This window comes from Neovison vison, chromosome 2 (genome assembly GCF_020171115.1).
Source record: "Neovison vison isolate M4711 chromosome 2, ASM_NN_V1, whole genome shotgun sequence".
NCBI classification, from domain to species: Eukaryota; Metazoa; Chordata; class Mammalia; order Carnivora; family Mustelidae; genus Neogale; species Neogale vison.
The window spans coordinates 33,422,946-33,438,064 of NC_058092.1; the positions used below are offsets into that span (position 1 = coordinate 33,422,946).

General features: G+C 52.8%; 1 protein-coding gene across 1 annotated transcript in view; it reads right to left on the bottom strand.

Moving 5' to 3' along the window:
• The window catches only part of SLC2A1 (solute carrier family 2 member 1), a 28,214-nt gene extending 27,443 nt beyond the window's left edge, over positions 1-771 (bottom strand). Inside the window, exon 1 of the mRNA XM_044237996.1 lies at positions 571-771. Within this exon, the coding sequence (XP_044093931.1) occupies positions 571-588 (18 nt within the window). The 5' untranslated portion in view covers positions 589-771. The remainder of the gene's footprint in view (positions 1-570) is intronic.
• Between the last annotated feature and the right edge of the window lie 14,348 nt (positions 772-15,119).

Below are 15,119 nucleotides of genomic sequence, written 5' to 3' on the forward strand. Positions count from 1 at the left end.
GGGAGACCGCGTGAGGCCGCGTCTAGCGCCAAACAGCAGGCCGCGCGCGTAGTGCGGCCCCCGGGAGAAGCGCGCAGCGGCTCGGAGCCAGCCGAGTGGGGGCGGGTCCCGCCGCCTCCGCGCGCCGAGGCCGGGGCCGGGCCGGGGGCTCGGCCCGCTCAGCCAATGGGCGCCGCGCTCGAGCCCCCTCCCCCGCCCCGGGAGGAGTCGGCGCGGGGCCTCCGCGAGGAAGAGCGTGAGCGACGTGCAGCGTCTGGGCCCTGGGTGCCCCGGCCCCAGCGGGCCGCGTGGACTGCGCGGCGCCCCCGGAAGGAAGCCAGATACCCGTGCGGGCGCCAACTACGCACGCGGCGCCCTTGCGCCCGCCACATCCCGAGCCCATCCGCACCCGCGCCCCCAGCCTTGCCAGAGCGCGGCGCTGCAGGCCGGCGCCGAGGGAGGCTCAGAGAGGCGCGGCGCCCGCCCCGGGCGCACAGCGCGGCGGGGCGGTGGGGGGGCTCGAGCCGGCGGAGGGTCGGAGGGTCCGCGCCTTTGTTCTGGGCGGGGAGGGCCGGCGGGCGCGCGACTCACCTTGCTGCTGGGCTCCATGGCCGCGCTGCGCCGGAGGCTCTGGCAGCGCCGAGTGCGCGGGCGGGGACGGGCGGACGGGCGGCGCGCTCCGGCTCGGGCTCCTGCTCCGCTTCGGAGACTCCGACTGGTACTCTGACTTCGGTCCTTTGGCCTCTTGCTCCCTGGCGAGCTCGCTCCCAAGCCCCGCGGCCCACGAGCTCCACACTAGCCCGGGCTACCTCTAGCTTCTCGCCTTGAGCCAGCGGCGGTAGAGTTTATAGGACCCCAGCCATTGGCTGGCGCTGCGCTGTGTGTCGGGGGGGTCGTGTGGGCAGAGCTTGAGGGCGGGGCCTGGGGCACGTCCGGGGCGGGGCTCGGCGGGGAGGGGGTTCGGGGGAGGGGGGTTGGAGGGCACCCTGCCGGCCCCGCGCTCTGGCTAAAGGGTCTCTCTCCCCGCTACCTGTGCCCCGAGTCCGGGGAAGCGCGCTCGCTGTGTGACGCTAAGCCAGTGTGCACACCTCTCTGAGCCTCAGCGACCTCTAGCAAAATGGTGGAGCTGTACAGCGAATTGGGACCGGCGTTGGATAGCGCTTTAGAGCGAGGACTCTGGAGTCCTCACTGCGCCACTGGATAACTTCGGCAAAAACTAAAGATAATAGTAGTACCATCTCATAGGTTTGTTATGAAGAGTAAGTTAGTGAAAATTTATGAAGTGTTTAGAACAGCGTCTGCTTCGTGAGAAGTGGTACTGGAGTATTTGTGAGACAAACTACAGGAGGTCTCCTTGGGAGATTTTCTCCTAACCCACCTCCACCCCCGACATTCCTGCTTGCAAGCCAAGCCTTGCTTTTAGCACAGTCTGGGCCCGTTGCCTGAAAATCCATACCCACCTCTTCTCTGGGCTTTCCTATCACCTTTGTGAACTCTCCTCTACTCCTGACCGTACATGGGAACCTATGGCGACAGGTGAGTGTGAAAAATATGAACGGCAAGAACACAGGAGTCCTTGGGTTTGGAGCCAGCTCTGTTGTAGACCAGTCCGAGCACGATTCTAGGCGACGCGCTGGCCTCTGAGCCTCGGCCTTACTACGGGTAAAACGGAATGAATACCACCTCCAGGCTCATGTGCTGTCGTGAGAGATATAATTTCCAGATAAATCCATGAAGTACTCAGCACCTGCTGACACACAGCGACTCCTTTTTTAGGGGCAGTGGTATCATTTCAGCCTTATTTCCTCTTCTAAACCGGTGTCTTTCTTAAGACAGGGAAGGGAAAGACACCCCACCACCCACGACCCCCCACCCCCGCACCCCTCGCCCAGTGCACAGTCCTGAGGTCAGGCCAAGTGTCCCTTTCCCTGTGAAGAGGGACAAGGAGGGGTTACTTTGGCTGGAAAGGAGGAGACTGAGCTGACCACATGATGCCTGGACTCCTCTGTCTGGGCTGTGTGTCCAGTGCTGCTAAGGGGGCACCCTAGCTGGGCATGGAGCAGCCCACGGAACGAGAAGCAGGCCTCTCTCCAGCATATCTCTGCCCGCAGCTTCTGTTCCTATGGTCTCCCTGCGGCTCAGCCTGCAAAGCCTGGGGCTTCCTCGTGTGCCCCACATACCAGAGGCCACCAAATTCCTGCTGCTTTCACTCTCTCTACCACCTACCTCATCCTCCCTCCCTTCCTCCCTGCTGTTTGCTGTGCCTCCACTCCTCTGGTCTCACCTCCTCTAGTCCTGATGGACACCCTTGGGCTCCTACGGCTGATGCTGCCTGAGAGGCCGTAGGCCCTCGCTTAGTTTACAAGCTCTGCGCCTCACCTCTGCCACCCGCAGTTTCTTCAACTCTTGCCTTTGCTTGGGTTGTTACCTCTGCCTGACTCCCTCCAGTCCCACCTCAGTGCTTCTGATGGCACAGAGTACCTCTGCAGTGGGGCTTCCAGAAAGTGTCCCAGAGTCCCCCAAGACAGAATCTTCCCCTTCAGTGTTTTCTTCATGTGTTGCTGGTCCTGTCTGTCTGCCCCCAGATGGAGCATGGCATCTGTGGCGGAGACACATGCGGAAAGCGTGAAGGCAGGCAGTAATGAATGATCAGATGAGTAGCCTACATACCTGTTTCCTGCCAAAGCTTGCAGTCTTCCCTTAAGTACCTTTTTGGTTTGGTCACTTCCCGGCTCAAGGTCTCCATAGCTCTGTTTCCAAGCACGCCCAGTCTGTTGTGTGTGTCTTTTCCCAGCTGTGGGTATGTCTCACTCTGCCCCTGGGTCACACTCACCACCAGGCTCCCTTTCCTTCTCCAGGCCAGCCCTGGGTGGGTTGCTTCCCTAGGATCAGGGGCATGTGAGTCTGTTGCTAGCCTTATGGGGCCCCCAAACTGAAAAGGACACAGGAGGGGAAATGGACAGCAGTAATACAGGGATAAGAATGTGTACTGAAGGAGAACTCGTACCACAGGAGAAGGACAGGGGATAGAGAGAGCTTTAGGGAAGGGAGGGGGCATGCTGAGCAGGGTTTAGAAGGCTAAATATGAGTTCACCAGGTAGATTGTAAGGAAGGCCATTCTTGGCAGAGGGAAGAACATGCATAGAGACAGCAGACAGAAATTGCTGAAAGGAAGGCAGACTCTAGACCACACCCAGAGACTAAGGGCAGACTCCTGGATTCAGACTCACGAGTCCCAGCTCTGCAACTGGCCTACCAATCATCACTGAGCAAATCCCTTCTCTCTGAACTTCAAGATTCATATCTATAAAATGGGTATAACAGTTCCCTCCTGGATCAGCCTGAGAAAAAAATGGATATGTATAAAAGTTTATCGAAATAAACAGTCCTGGGGCACCTGGGTGGCTCAGTGGGTTAAAGCCTCTGCCTTAGGCTCAGGTCATGATCCCAGAGTCCTGGAGTCGAGCCCCGCATTGCGTTCTCTGCTCAGCAGGGTGCCTGCTTCCTCCTCTCTCTGCCTGCCTCTCTGCCTACTTGTGATCTCTGTCTGTCAAATAAATAAATAATATCTTTAAAATAAAGAAATAAACGGTCCTAGTTCATGATGTCGAATCAAATCCCCCTCCTCTGGTCAGGGTAGCACCGGAAGACAAAGCAAGAGCAGCCAGAAAAAGAGCTTTCCTTTTGCCCTACCTCACCATACCTGCCCAGACAGACCCCCATTCTCTGCTTGAAATTCCATTTCTAGGTGTTCTCTCTCTTTAAAAGTTTTATGAGCCCCTAGACGCTACAGTTTCGAGGTAAACTCATGAGAAGCTATTAACACTGGATCAGAGGTTAGACTCTCAGGAGTGCTAGTTTATTTTTGGGGTGGCTGAGTCCTGGAAAACAGAATTTAACTCCAACCACAGAGGGAACGCCCGAGAAAGTCTAAATGGCATCTGAGCCTGAAAGGTTGGGAGGCAGGAGAGGAGAGACCAGGAGCTAAGAATGCCTAGAGCGGGCCAGGAAGGTGCAGCCTGAGCCCCAAAGCCCCTGTGTCCACTGTGTAGGGAGTTGGCGAAAGAGGAGATGAAGTTAGGGGGAATTTGAGCCAAAAAAGCTGAAGAACAGGGGTCATAAAGGCCCTCGATTGCCAGGTTCTAGGATGTAAGACTTTATTCAGTGGGCAGTGGGGAGCCACGGAGGGTTTCTGAGCAGGGGTACGTCGTGAAGAAATCTCAGCCTCCCCTCAAGCCTCCCCTACCCTGAGGCTTTTAAGAAGGCTGGGAGGAGGCTGCGGAGTCCTAGTGCTGGGCTTGGAGGATCCGAGCCCCCCCTCCACTCCCCCCAACCCCTAACTGTGCTCACACTGGCCGCTTTGTTCCCCAGAGGCTGCCTTCAGCCCTGGAAGGAACTCGTACTTTTTCTGGGTTTGATTCCAAGCAGTTCCAGCCCTAGCCAGGGGAGGAAGGGCTCTCGGGGACTGGAGGGGCGGTGCCAGGTGGCCCAGTGACGGCGCTGGGGTGCGTGCCTGAGAGCACGCACGTGGGCTCCGGGGCGCTGTGCTGGGCGGTCCTAGCTGCTCCACGAGTCTGGTGTGAGTAAGGCACCCGGGAAGAGGGTTTTTTTGTTTCCTTTTTTTCTTTTTTCCCTTTAAAGGCAAGCATCCCGGAGGGAAAAAAAAGCCTTGCTGAGTCAGCCATCGCTGCGGATTCGAGAGGGGCTGGCCTGGGTTGGGACGGGGATGGGGGGATGCGGGGGGTGGGGGGGGGGGGGTGTGGCGCGGTCCGCTAATCCTCAGGATGTTTTGCAACTCAAATCTTCCCAGGCTGCAGGTAAACGCGGGGCTGGACTCTAGGAAGGCCTGATGGACCAACCAGGACAGTTTTGGGTGTTTAATATTTTCATTCTGATTTGCACACCTGTTCAAAGCAGCTGCTCTCAAAGAACTTTTCAGTTCCTTTCTTTACCCTTGCTGTGCCCTTCCCCAGGCCTCTGCACAGCTTCTCATCAGGGCTGCCGCCTGCTCGCTGATGCTTGGGGTGGGGGGGGGGGTGTTGGGGTGTGGGCAGGGGGAACATATCGCTCCAGCATCCTCTCCTGAGGGCCAGGCTTATCTGGACAGCTCGATCCAGGTCAGCCCTTGGAATGTCCCACAGGTACCTGGCACTCACGTTGTTTAAATCTAAACTCATCTTCCCCTCCCTCCCAGTGCCCACTCCAGAGATGGCTCCTCTGTCCACCAAACTGGGCAAGCCAGAGATGGAGCATCTTCCTTGCCTCCTCTCTCTCCCTCATCCCCAATAGCCAGTCAGTCCTGTGACCTCTATCCTTACAAAATATCACTGGAATTCACCCTCTCCTCCTCATCCCCACAGGCCCAGAGCCAGCAGGGTCTAGAACCCCCTGTGTATCCATGCTCCCACCTGCCGCCACACTGGTCTCTAAAACACCCAGCCACCACCTCCTTCCCTTGTTTAAACATTTTTCCTGGGCATGCTTCAACATGGTTATGTCTCACAGACGTAATGTGGAGTGAAAGAAGCCACATGCAAAAGAGCGTGATTTCATGCGTCCTAAGTTCAAAAACAGGCAAAACTTACCTCTGGGATTAGAAGTCTGGACAATAGTTACCCTTGCAGGGGAGGCAGTGACTGTGAGGGGAGCTGATACCAGGGCTGGGACAAAGGTAAGGCAGGGTCAACTTTACTGATGTTTTCCTTTTGCCCTGAGCTTTCCATATGACTCAACACGACACTATTACTAATCCTGTCTTATTTAAAATTTTGATATTTTGTCATCATGAATTTTTTGGCATGAATTTTGATTTTTAAAAGCTATCACACTGGGGCGCCTGGGTGGCTCAGTCATTGGGCGGTTGCCTTCAGCTCAGGTCATGATCCCAGGGTCTTGGGATCGAGCCCGGCATTGGGCTCTTTGCTCTGCGGGGAGCCTGCTTCTCCTTCTCCCACTCCCCCTGCTTGTGTTCCCTTTCTCGCTGTGTATCTCTCTGTCAAATAAATAAATAAATAAAAATCCTTAAAACGACAAAAAAAGCTATCACATTGAAGCATTGTTTATCGTGATGACTGTGCTTTTAACACCCCCTTAAATTTTACTGTGGAGGTGGGTGCCTCACTTACCATATCCTAGTCCTGACACTGCTGGTAACATTTTGTAATCACGGTGTTGGTTACACAGGTGTGTTCAGCTTGTGACAATTCATCAAGCTGTACACCTCCACTTTTTACACTTTTCTGTATGCATACTATGTATACCTCCATTAACTTTTTTTTTTTTTTTTTTGACTTAAAAAACCCAGATCTTTCCATGGTTCCAAGGGAATATCTGCCATCTACTTCCTCTAGCATCTGCAACACCAAAACAGTACCTGGCACAAACCGGGACTCAGTACATATTTGTTGAATGAATGGGTACAGTATCATCCCAGTTAATGCCCACAAGAACTTGATGAGATAAATGTTTTTCTCTCCTATTTTCTTTTTTTGGATTTTATTTATTTATTTATTTCAGAGAGAGAGCGGGCATGAGGGCAGAGGCAGAGGGAGAGTGAGAATTAGACTCCCTGCTGAGCAAGGAGCCCAATGTGGGGCTCTATCCTGGGACCTGAGATTATGACCTGAGCTGCTTAACCCACTGAGCCACCCAGGTGCCCCCTCTCCCTTTTTCTCAAAGAGTCAACAGAGATTTGAGGAAGTGAAGTCATTTGGCCAAGATCCGGGAGTAGGTAGTGAGATAGTGAACAGGTAGTGAGGGTCAATTCAAGCACCTCTGATGAAAAAAATTAAAAACCAAACTCTAAGAAGCACCGCTTTACCTGACGGAGCACCAGCACGGGCACTGGACCTGGGTCTGGCTCCGATCACTTAGATTACAATTTATTTGAGCCTTATCTTTCCCCAGGTAATGACCTCTTCCCAGGCAGGGGCTCAAGCACTCCCACCCTCCCTCTGTCCTGTTAGTTACTTAGCACAAGGAAGAGGCTCTGTTTAATAAAGAAACGGAACAAAGGACGAATGAATGAGAGGTCTCACAGCGATATGGGGTGAGTAGAACACAGGCCTTGGAGACAGATCTGCTAGCTGTGTGTCTTTGGGCATATTACTTGGGCTTTCTGAGTCTCCATTTCCCCAACCGCAAAATGATGAGAGACTCAGTACTTACTTCAAAGATTTATTGAGAACAGGAAGTGAGAACATGGTTGTCGGGTGACTGGCATGTAATATATACTTGAAAATGGTAAATATGATAAATATTGCCTGTGTTTTCCATTTGCAAAGCCTGGTTTACTTCAGGGTGGCAGGAATCGACCTGTTTCAGTTTCCATGTACTGTTTTCTGGAGGTCTCTGGAATTGGAAGGAGGAAACCCGATGCAGCCCCCCAGGGCTTTCTTTCTCAAGCCTACAGGGAGACAGAATGTGGGGTTTAGTCAGAAGTTGGCCTCATGGCCCAGCTCCATGCTGCCGGTGGTGCCGTCTCTGACAAGTTGCTCTCTCTCTCTGAGCCTTGGTTTTCTCTCTGTAAAATGGAGCTCAGAACAGTCTTGACCCTGTGGGGCTCTGGGGAGGGTTCAGTGGCTTGCCCCTGGGCCTGGTGCCCAGTAGACTCTCCATTAAGGCTGACACTGAGGAATTAATCTGGCACCCTCACATAGGATCAGCTAGGAGACCGGTGGGTCTCAGCCACCCTGAGAAGTCCAAGGACTGATGGGAAAAAAACAAATAAATAGCTTGGCTGGGCTCTGTTTTGTTCTTAGAAACTTATTTCTCCTGAGAAATGAAATAACACTGTCCTTTATGCTGATACAACTTTTTGAGTGTGCAAAATACCTTCTCACAGGGTGCCTGGGTGGCTCAGTGGGTTAAAGCCTCTGCCTTCGGCTCAGGTCATGATCCCTGGGTCCTGGGATGGAGCCCCACATCAGGCTTTTGCTCAGCAGGGAGCCTGCTTCCCCACTCTCTGCCTGCTTCTCTGCCTACTTGTGATCTCTCTCTCTCTCTCTCTCTCTGTCAAATAAATAAAATCTTAAAAAAAAAAAATACCTTCTCACATATCATTCCCTTATTCCTCACACCTTGTGCTGAGGGTAAGACTATATTCACATTTCCATGGGGCGGTTGAGGAAACTGAGGCACACAGAAGTTAAAGGCACTTGCTGGAGGTCACACCAAAGGAGGAATTTGGTAGCAGATTAAAGGTATGAAACGTGGACCCCTTAACTGCCGATACCACTGTGTAGCTGCTTGGTTCCAGAAGCAGCGAGCAGCCCGCATGACCCAGCAGGTGTCACATGGTGCTCACCCCCTCCCCCAGCCCCCACCTGGATGCCACCTGGCAGTCACACGCGCATTCGTCACGGAATGCCAGCTGACTCACAGCGGTTGTACCAGAGCAGGCTCACACTTCAGAAGAGGGAGAGTGAAAAACCAGTTGGGAGCCCGGAGAAGCCCTCCCTTCCTCCTCCAGGCTTGAGATTAATATCCCAAATCCATGGCAGTTCAGCGCTGAAGAAAGGAAAAGTCTTGTGGGCTGGCTGGAGACGGAGATCTCGGGTGGCGGTTCTGCTGCTCGCTGGGCTCCGCTGCAGATCTGCTGGGTGGCTTCAGGCAAGTCCCTTTCTAAGTCCTTCTAAGCCTCGGCCTCGGTCTCTTCCATTTTGTAACAAAGGGGCTTCAACAGGTGTCTTGCAAGGCTCTTGTGGCTCTGTTTGAGAGGCCTCATCATTAGAAGAAGTCACGTGTATAGACGGTTTGCCATGTGCCGGGCACATGACTAAGGGGTTGGCATGGACTTCTCTTCTTTCATTCCTCTAACCAATCCCAGATATACGGGTGCTACTCCGTTTTACAAGGAGGGCAACTGAGGCACTGTTCCAGAGCAAGTTGCCTCAGGTCAAGCAAGTGAGCAAGTGGCAGATCTGAGAACTGAACCCAATCTGCCCCTAGAGCTCTCACAAACTGCTCTACACCTACTCCATTGATCTTGCTAGACCTCATTTTTCTCATTTAAAAAAGTGGTAAAATATACAGAACATAAAATGTACCCTGTCAACCATGTGTAAGCATACGGTTCCATGCCATTACATCCTTTCATGCTGTTGGGCAACCATCACCGCCCTCCATCTCTGGAATTTCTCATCTTGCCCAAGGGAAACACCTTACCCATTGAACCCCCCAGCCTGAGGCCACCACCTTTTTCCTTCCAGTCTCTATGAATTTGACTGCTCTAGGGACCTCATAGAAACTTTCTCATCTTGAACCATGCTAATAAAAGTCAAGGGTTGTTTGTTCCTTCTCTCCATGGGGCGGTTGGCTCAGACCTGGATTTAGATTCCAGCTCATCCATTCAACAGCCGTGTGGCCTCGGGCAGGTTGCTTCATCTCTCCGCATCTCCCATTTCCACATCCCTCAAATTGGCCTAAGAGCCCTGCCTCGGGGCTGTTGGGAGGATCACAGGAGACAATGGATGAAGGCGTTTGGAAAGCCCAATGCCACTTCTGGAGCTGTCTCCTTCCTGGAGCCCTGGGACCGGGACTGGCTTAGATGTATAGGTTAAGAGCTGGAAAGATACTCAGACTGTACATTTCAGCCTACTAAGAGATGAGAGGGCTGAGGCCCAGAGAAGTGGAAATGACTTGTCCAAAGTCACACATGGACATCTATGCATCCGTATACATCTGTGCCCTGGGCGCAGTGCCCTGCATGAGGCAGGTGGCCAACAGATATTTGCTGCTGAGGCTGGAAGGTGGAGGCCATGGCATAGAGAGAGGACCTTGACTGCTGGGCTATGGGGCCCTCCCCTCAGGCAGCTCGTATTCCGTCCTATGTACCTGGTTTGGCTTTGTTTGTTTAAAGATGTTATTTATTTAAGAGAGAGAGCGAGAGAGTGCAAAGCAGAGGGAATGGCAAAAGGAGAAGGAGAATCAAGGCTTCATCCCAGGATCCCGAGATCATGACCTGAGCCAAAGGCAGATGCTTAACTGATTGAGCCCTCCAGGAGCCCCCTGTGTACCCATTTTTTTACGGTGGCTAGTAGAGCCTCTGCTTATGGAAGGTGCAATATTCTTCTGTCTTGGGTTGTTCTTTTTACTGGTTCTCAGAGGCCTGGCCTTGTGGTGGAGAGTCCCTTCTTTCTCAAACCCATAGAGTAGTAATTGTGACAAATTTTTGGTTGCAAGCATAAATGCATTTGAGCCAACTTCAGCCACCAACCCTCAGTGAGGTGGTGGCCACCAGGATGGTCCGTGTGGTTTATCTTGGGGAGTGTCCCAAATCAATATGTAAAGAACTTTCTGTTTTGTTTTGTTTTCTTAAGATTTTATTTTTTTAAAAATCATTTGAGAGAGATACAGAGACAGAGAGAGCATTAGCAAGGCGGAGAGGCAGAGGGAAAGGGAGATACAGACTCCCCACCGAGCTGGGAGTCTGACCTGGGGCTCCATCCCAGGACCCTGAGATCATGACCTGAGCCAAAGGCAGATACTTAACTGACTGAGCCACCCAGGTGCCCCAACAACATTTTTCAAAGTAAAGATACATACGTAATATAATCAAATCTCTAGACATACATGCTAAATGTTAATTGAAATTATGGGTAGTAGAGTTAGGGGTCATGGTTTTTTTCCCTCTTTTGTAATATCTGCATCTTTCTGATTTTTTTTCTAAAGAATCAGTTTCATTTGAGTGATGATAAAACAACTGTTACGGGACTGCAGTGTGTGCTAAGGCATTTATTTGCTTGTTCAATAAGTAGTACGCATCTAGGACGTGATGGTGTTTGGGAAAGCTGCACAATGTGTGGCCAGCAGTAGAGGCTCAATCATCAGGGGACGGCTGAGGCTCTGCCTTCAGGGTGGGGGGCACACAGGGCACTAGGCGCTTAGACACAGGTGCTTCCGCTCTAATGGTCTATATACACACTGAAAATCTAGGAAATGAAAACACTGGGGTGTTTCAGCTCTCCATTGCCATGGAATGGAATAACGACTCCAAACCTAGTCAGTGACTTTGAACAGCAATGAGGTATTATTTCTCACAATTTTGTGGATTCGGCACTTCTGCTCCCTGTGGTGAAGCTGGGACATTCAGCCAGATGCTTGGCGGGGGCCATCCTCAGCACATGGTGTCACATTCTCCTCTGTCTCCAGCAGCAGAGCCCGGGCTTCCCTACAGCACTGGAGCTGGGGCCAGTAAGGAGGGTTCCAAGAGGACAAACCCCAGTGTGGAAAGAACATATCAAGCCTGCTGGTATCCATGCAAATCATGCCGACTATAACTTGCTTTATCTAGAAGTGGCCCTAATAAAATCAGCAGACACAAAGCCAGTGCAATGCAATGTGGTTCTGTTCACTGACTGAGGCTTAAGAAGGAACAGTGTTAATAGCTGAGCTCCTGATGGTAGAGATGAGGTCACTGTGTCCTCATGGTGCAGTTGGTTGGGGCAAGGGCTCTGCTTTCTGGCCCAGTATCTGTGGGTCTTCCAGTAGTCACAGGGTGCACGGCCTCACCTGTCACACTTGTCACGCCTGCCACAGCCATCTTGGGTCTGTCCTTTCCCCTCTGACCCACTCTGGAGGGCCTGATGATTAGGTCTGGATCTGGCCCACTCTGACAAACGAGAGTTATAAGAAGCCTGTAAAGCAGGACCCCATGTCCTTGACCTTGAACAGCCAGAGCCATCCCTCATGACCTCTAAACTTGTGAACTGGGAGACACCCTCCTGTGTGGTAGCAGGGGTCGTGAGCTAGAGTTAGCCTGCTCCTTTCTGGTTGTGGAGCAGGCAGTGGAGGCTTTCTGAACCTCAGTTTCTTCATCTAGAACAAGGGGGTTATAGAGCTTTAAGGATTACGTACCTTCTCTATGCCTGATACCTGTAACTCTCACGGGATCTTCAAAGGTTGGGACTAACCTGCCCACTTTACAGATGAGGCAAAGTGAGGCTCAGAGGAGGGAAATAACTTGCCCAAGATCACACAGCTCATAAGTAGCAGAACTGGAAACAAGAGCTCAGGCCAGCCTGGAACCAAAGCCCAAGGAATCTCCTTTTACAGGCTCTGTAAAGAATTGGGTGAGAAAAGGACATGCGAAAGAGCTCTGGCACGTCGTGGAGATCATCTGCTAGCCCAGTACGACTTTGAAGCCCTGCAGACATCCGCTGGACTGGTAGAGCATTCTCAGTGCGTGGGATGGCTGGGCTGGGGACCCACCTTAGAAAGCCAAGTTTACTGCTGCATGTACGTTACCACTTTTTTTGTCTACAAAGGTGACTGACTTCCCAGCTGTGATTCTGCTTTGGTCTGTTCGTCCCTCAGAAGGAGGCAGGGCTCTTAGGAATTACTACCGTTTATGTCTGGCGGTATTGCCCTGGTCTAGGTGCCCTTTATATGTACCCCATGCCTTTCTGCAGTCCATTCCCACAGTGCTTGTGTGCAAAGGTCCTCATGGGATCCCATTTGCTGAATGGGGTGCTGGGGCACAGGGAAGGTAGGTAACCTGCCAGGGCGGCAGTGTAGGGTTGCAGGTTGACTGGGGATCTGACCCTCCTAACCAGGCCCAGGAGTGAGGTACTCAGGGCTGGCCCACCAGCACTAACAAGCCCCTTGTCACAGTGTGATCACCAGAGCCTCTTCTCAGCCCTAGAAGACAACCAGGGCAAGACCACTGTCTGCCTTATGGATGGAGAAACTGAGGCCGAGGGAGAGGAGGAGGAGGCTTGCTTTGTCCCAGACTGCTCGATCCAGAATGCTGCACGGGAAAGTCATGGAGGAGAAGTTGCCAGCAATGTCAGACTTCAGCCTGCCAGCTGATGTGGCCTCAGCAAGGGCTGGGCGTTCCTTCCATGGAACTCAGAACTTGAGGTGGGGCAGGATGAGCAGGAGTGAGCTGAGAGGGCAGGCCAGGCCAGGAAGAGAGGGCAGGTCCTTGGGGGACGGGGGGGAGGGTCCCGGGGTGAGGAAGAGAGCCTGGAATGGGGCTTGGCTTGCAATTACTTACCAAAAAGGGGCCACGTGGGAGCGTGGAGTTCGAGAATCAGGGGCTCCTAGGTGCAAAGAATGTCTGGGCTGCTTATGAGAATGGTGAGTTTGGGCAAATACTTCCCTGAGCCTTAAGTGTAAAAGGGCCGATGTGTGGTGGGTTAGACTGTGGTATGTGGAGCACTGCCTGGGTTAGATCCCAGCTCTACCACACCCAGTGTGGCCCAGGGCAAGGGTGCTTGGCTCTCTGGGCTTTGGTTTCCTCATCCGTATTAGGGGCCTGGTAATAACAGTACTTACCTCACCAGGCTCTTGTGAGGATTTAAGGGCCTAGCAGCACGTGCTGAGGGCTGCCAGCAGGCTTTATGCATAACTGGACTTTGCTACCGCCACTGTCATTGTCATCCTTTACCTCAGAGGGTGTCTGGGAGGATTTAACAAGGCTGCTGGTGCAAACATTATCAGATAATGACTAAGCAGGGTGACAGGTGCAATGGTCTAGGTAGTGGGAGGGACTGTGAAATTCACAGGAAGGAGATTGAAGTTTTGCCTGGCTGGATAGAAGAAGGGTGTGAAAGGCTTCCTGGGGAAGGAAGTGGCATTTTCTGGGCTTCAGAGAATGTATGGAAGTTCTCCAGGTAGCAGAGGGGGGCAGGTAAGACAGATGAGTTTGAGTGAAGGCTCAGGTGGCGAGAGAGCCTGAACAGGACTGGGGACCATGGCGCTGTTTCACTGGGCTACATGTTTGGGGTGAAGGGCAAGGTATGAGGGTGCACGTGGACACTGGGTCCCGATGGCAAAGGGCTCAGAATGCCTTACTTGGGGGTTTAAACTTGATCCGGTAGGTGGCAGAACTCCTAATCACTCAGGATACTTTAAAAAACACAGAATTTGTGGTCCCATCCAGCAATATTCTGAGCAGTGGATCTCAGGTGGAAACCATGAATCATTGTGGTTCAACCTCCCCTGAAACACAGCCCTGAAGTTCTGATGCCTAGCCAGATATGCGGACCTCTGCTGTGGGGAAGGGGTGTCTCCAAGCAGGGATAGGCCTCATTGAGATTCCAATCCCAGAACTCTAAGATTGGAGCAGAGAGCTTGAGAAGGTGGGGAGGTAGCATAAGAGACCCCTGACTCAGACCCCCAGCCTCTTACCCCTTTCCAAGGGAGTCCCACACTCTCCTGGCCACATTTGCCACCAGGGATGGACAATAGAGATGCTACTCCCCTACAGCCCTCTGGTCCCAGGCAAGAGAACTTTCCATCCAACCATCCATCCATCCATCCATCCTTTCATCAGACAGAGTTTTGAGCTCCCTCACCATGTGCCAGGCATGGTATCGGGTCCTGAAGTTACAGTGGTGAAGACCGAATGAGGCAGATACTTCATACCCCGCAAAAAACTTTCCATCAGTCCTGCTTCCCTTTGCTGGCTGAGCATGGAGTGAGTGCTTTGTCATCAGGAATGTAGCTAAGTACAAGAGAACTAGGACAGGAAACCCACCTGGGATGTGGGTGTGGGTGGGGGGTGTGCTCAGACAGAGACAGCAGCATGGCCCAGTGGCCCAGCCTCCAGACCCCATGGCTTTCTGGTTCCCCCTGTCCACAGGCCCAACCTCCTCTCCCATATGGCTCAGGCCTTGCTGGCTCAGCTCTCAGGCCCTCCCCACGGGACCCCTGCCAGGAGGGTCCTGGAGCCCAGAGGAGGGGTTAACTGTGCTGTCCCCTCCTTACCTCCCAGCTTGCAAAGAAGCAACAGCCTTGGGTAAGGCCTGAGCAACTCTTCTCAAGGGCGAGGTCAAGGAGCATTTCCTCATAGGGGTAGCAGAAATAACAAACATGAGGAAATGACAGGGATTCTGGGGGATTTCAGAGCACACAGCCCGGTTACAGGATGGACCCATGCAGAGAGATAGGGTTAGAACATCATCATTGTGGAGACTTCCTCCCCTCCCCCTTGGAGCCGTCTCTTTGTGTCTTCCTTTTGTTCTTTTGGTTCATCTCCATCCTTTGCCTGCTCCAACCCACCTACACCATCACCACCGTGGGTGCTGGCAGGTCACTGTCCCACTCACTCACTCTGCCATTCATTCATTTCTTCCCTCGTTCATTCGACATATAGGTACCACGTGCTGGCTACTAAAGATGGAGCTATAGGCATG